This window comes from Sinocyclocheilus grahami, unplaced genomic scaffold, assembly GCF_001515645.1.
Source record: "Sinocyclocheilus grahami isolate Dianchi unplaced genomic scaffold, SAMN03320097.WGS_v1.1 scaffold1512.1, whole genome shotgun sequence".
Classification (NCBI taxonomy): Eukaryota; Metazoa; Chordata; class Actinopteri; order Cypriniformes; family Cyprinidae; genus Sinocyclocheilus; species Sinocyclocheilus grahami.
Window position 1 is genome coordinate 202,520 of NW_015506691.1, and position 569 is coordinate 203,088.

Genomic DNA, 569 nt, shown 5'->3' on the forward strand with positions numbered 1-569 from the left:
TTACAGTTTAACACATATTCACACAGAAAACAGCTGCTTTAAATTATAAAAATACTTCACAATTTTTACTGTAATAAATGATTAAAACAAATGCAGCCTTGGCGGAGAATGCAGAAGAGTCTTCTTTCAAAAAACATTAAAAATTCTCATTATTCTGAACTTTTCACCATTAGTGTATATAATAAAAGAGACTCACAAAGCAAGCCGGTATTAACAACCAGAGAGTGTAATTCCAATATACGAGTCCAAACACACCGGCACCGGTCAGGATCTCCAGCCACTGCCGGATCACACACACACACACACAGGTTCAGCTCGAGCTCAGAGACTCTCAGCACTAGATATGATCTGTTAAAGCACAAGTTTTCACCCCCAGCACCGCCGGCTTGATCATTAAGAAGCCCTTCACTCCTGGATGCTCTCCGGGCTTCGACTCTGTGATCTGAAGAGGAGGCTCTGCCTGATCCTGCGGAGCTGAGGAGCTGATGATCACCTCCACTCTTCTGGACATCTTCTCTCTCACTCACACACACACACACAGAGAGAGAGAGAGCGAGAGACACACACAC

The 569-nt window shown here is 43.9% G+C and overlaps 1 protein-coding gene across 1 annotated transcript in view; it reads right to left on the reverse strand.

Moving 5' to 3' along the window:
- LOC107570849 (ras GTPase-activating-like protein IQGAP2) overlaps window positions 1-569 on the reverse strand; it is a gene marked incomplete at its 5' end in the record, with an annotated part of 9,674 nt that overhangs the window by 1,942 nt on the left and 7,163 nt on the right. The window contains 2 exons of the mRNA XM_016257129.1: window positions 197-280; window positions 371-518. Of these exons, the coding sequence (XP_016112615.1) occupies window positions 197-280; window positions 371-518 (232 nt within the window). The remainder of the gene's footprint in view (window positions 1-196; window positions 281-370; window positions 519-569) is intronic.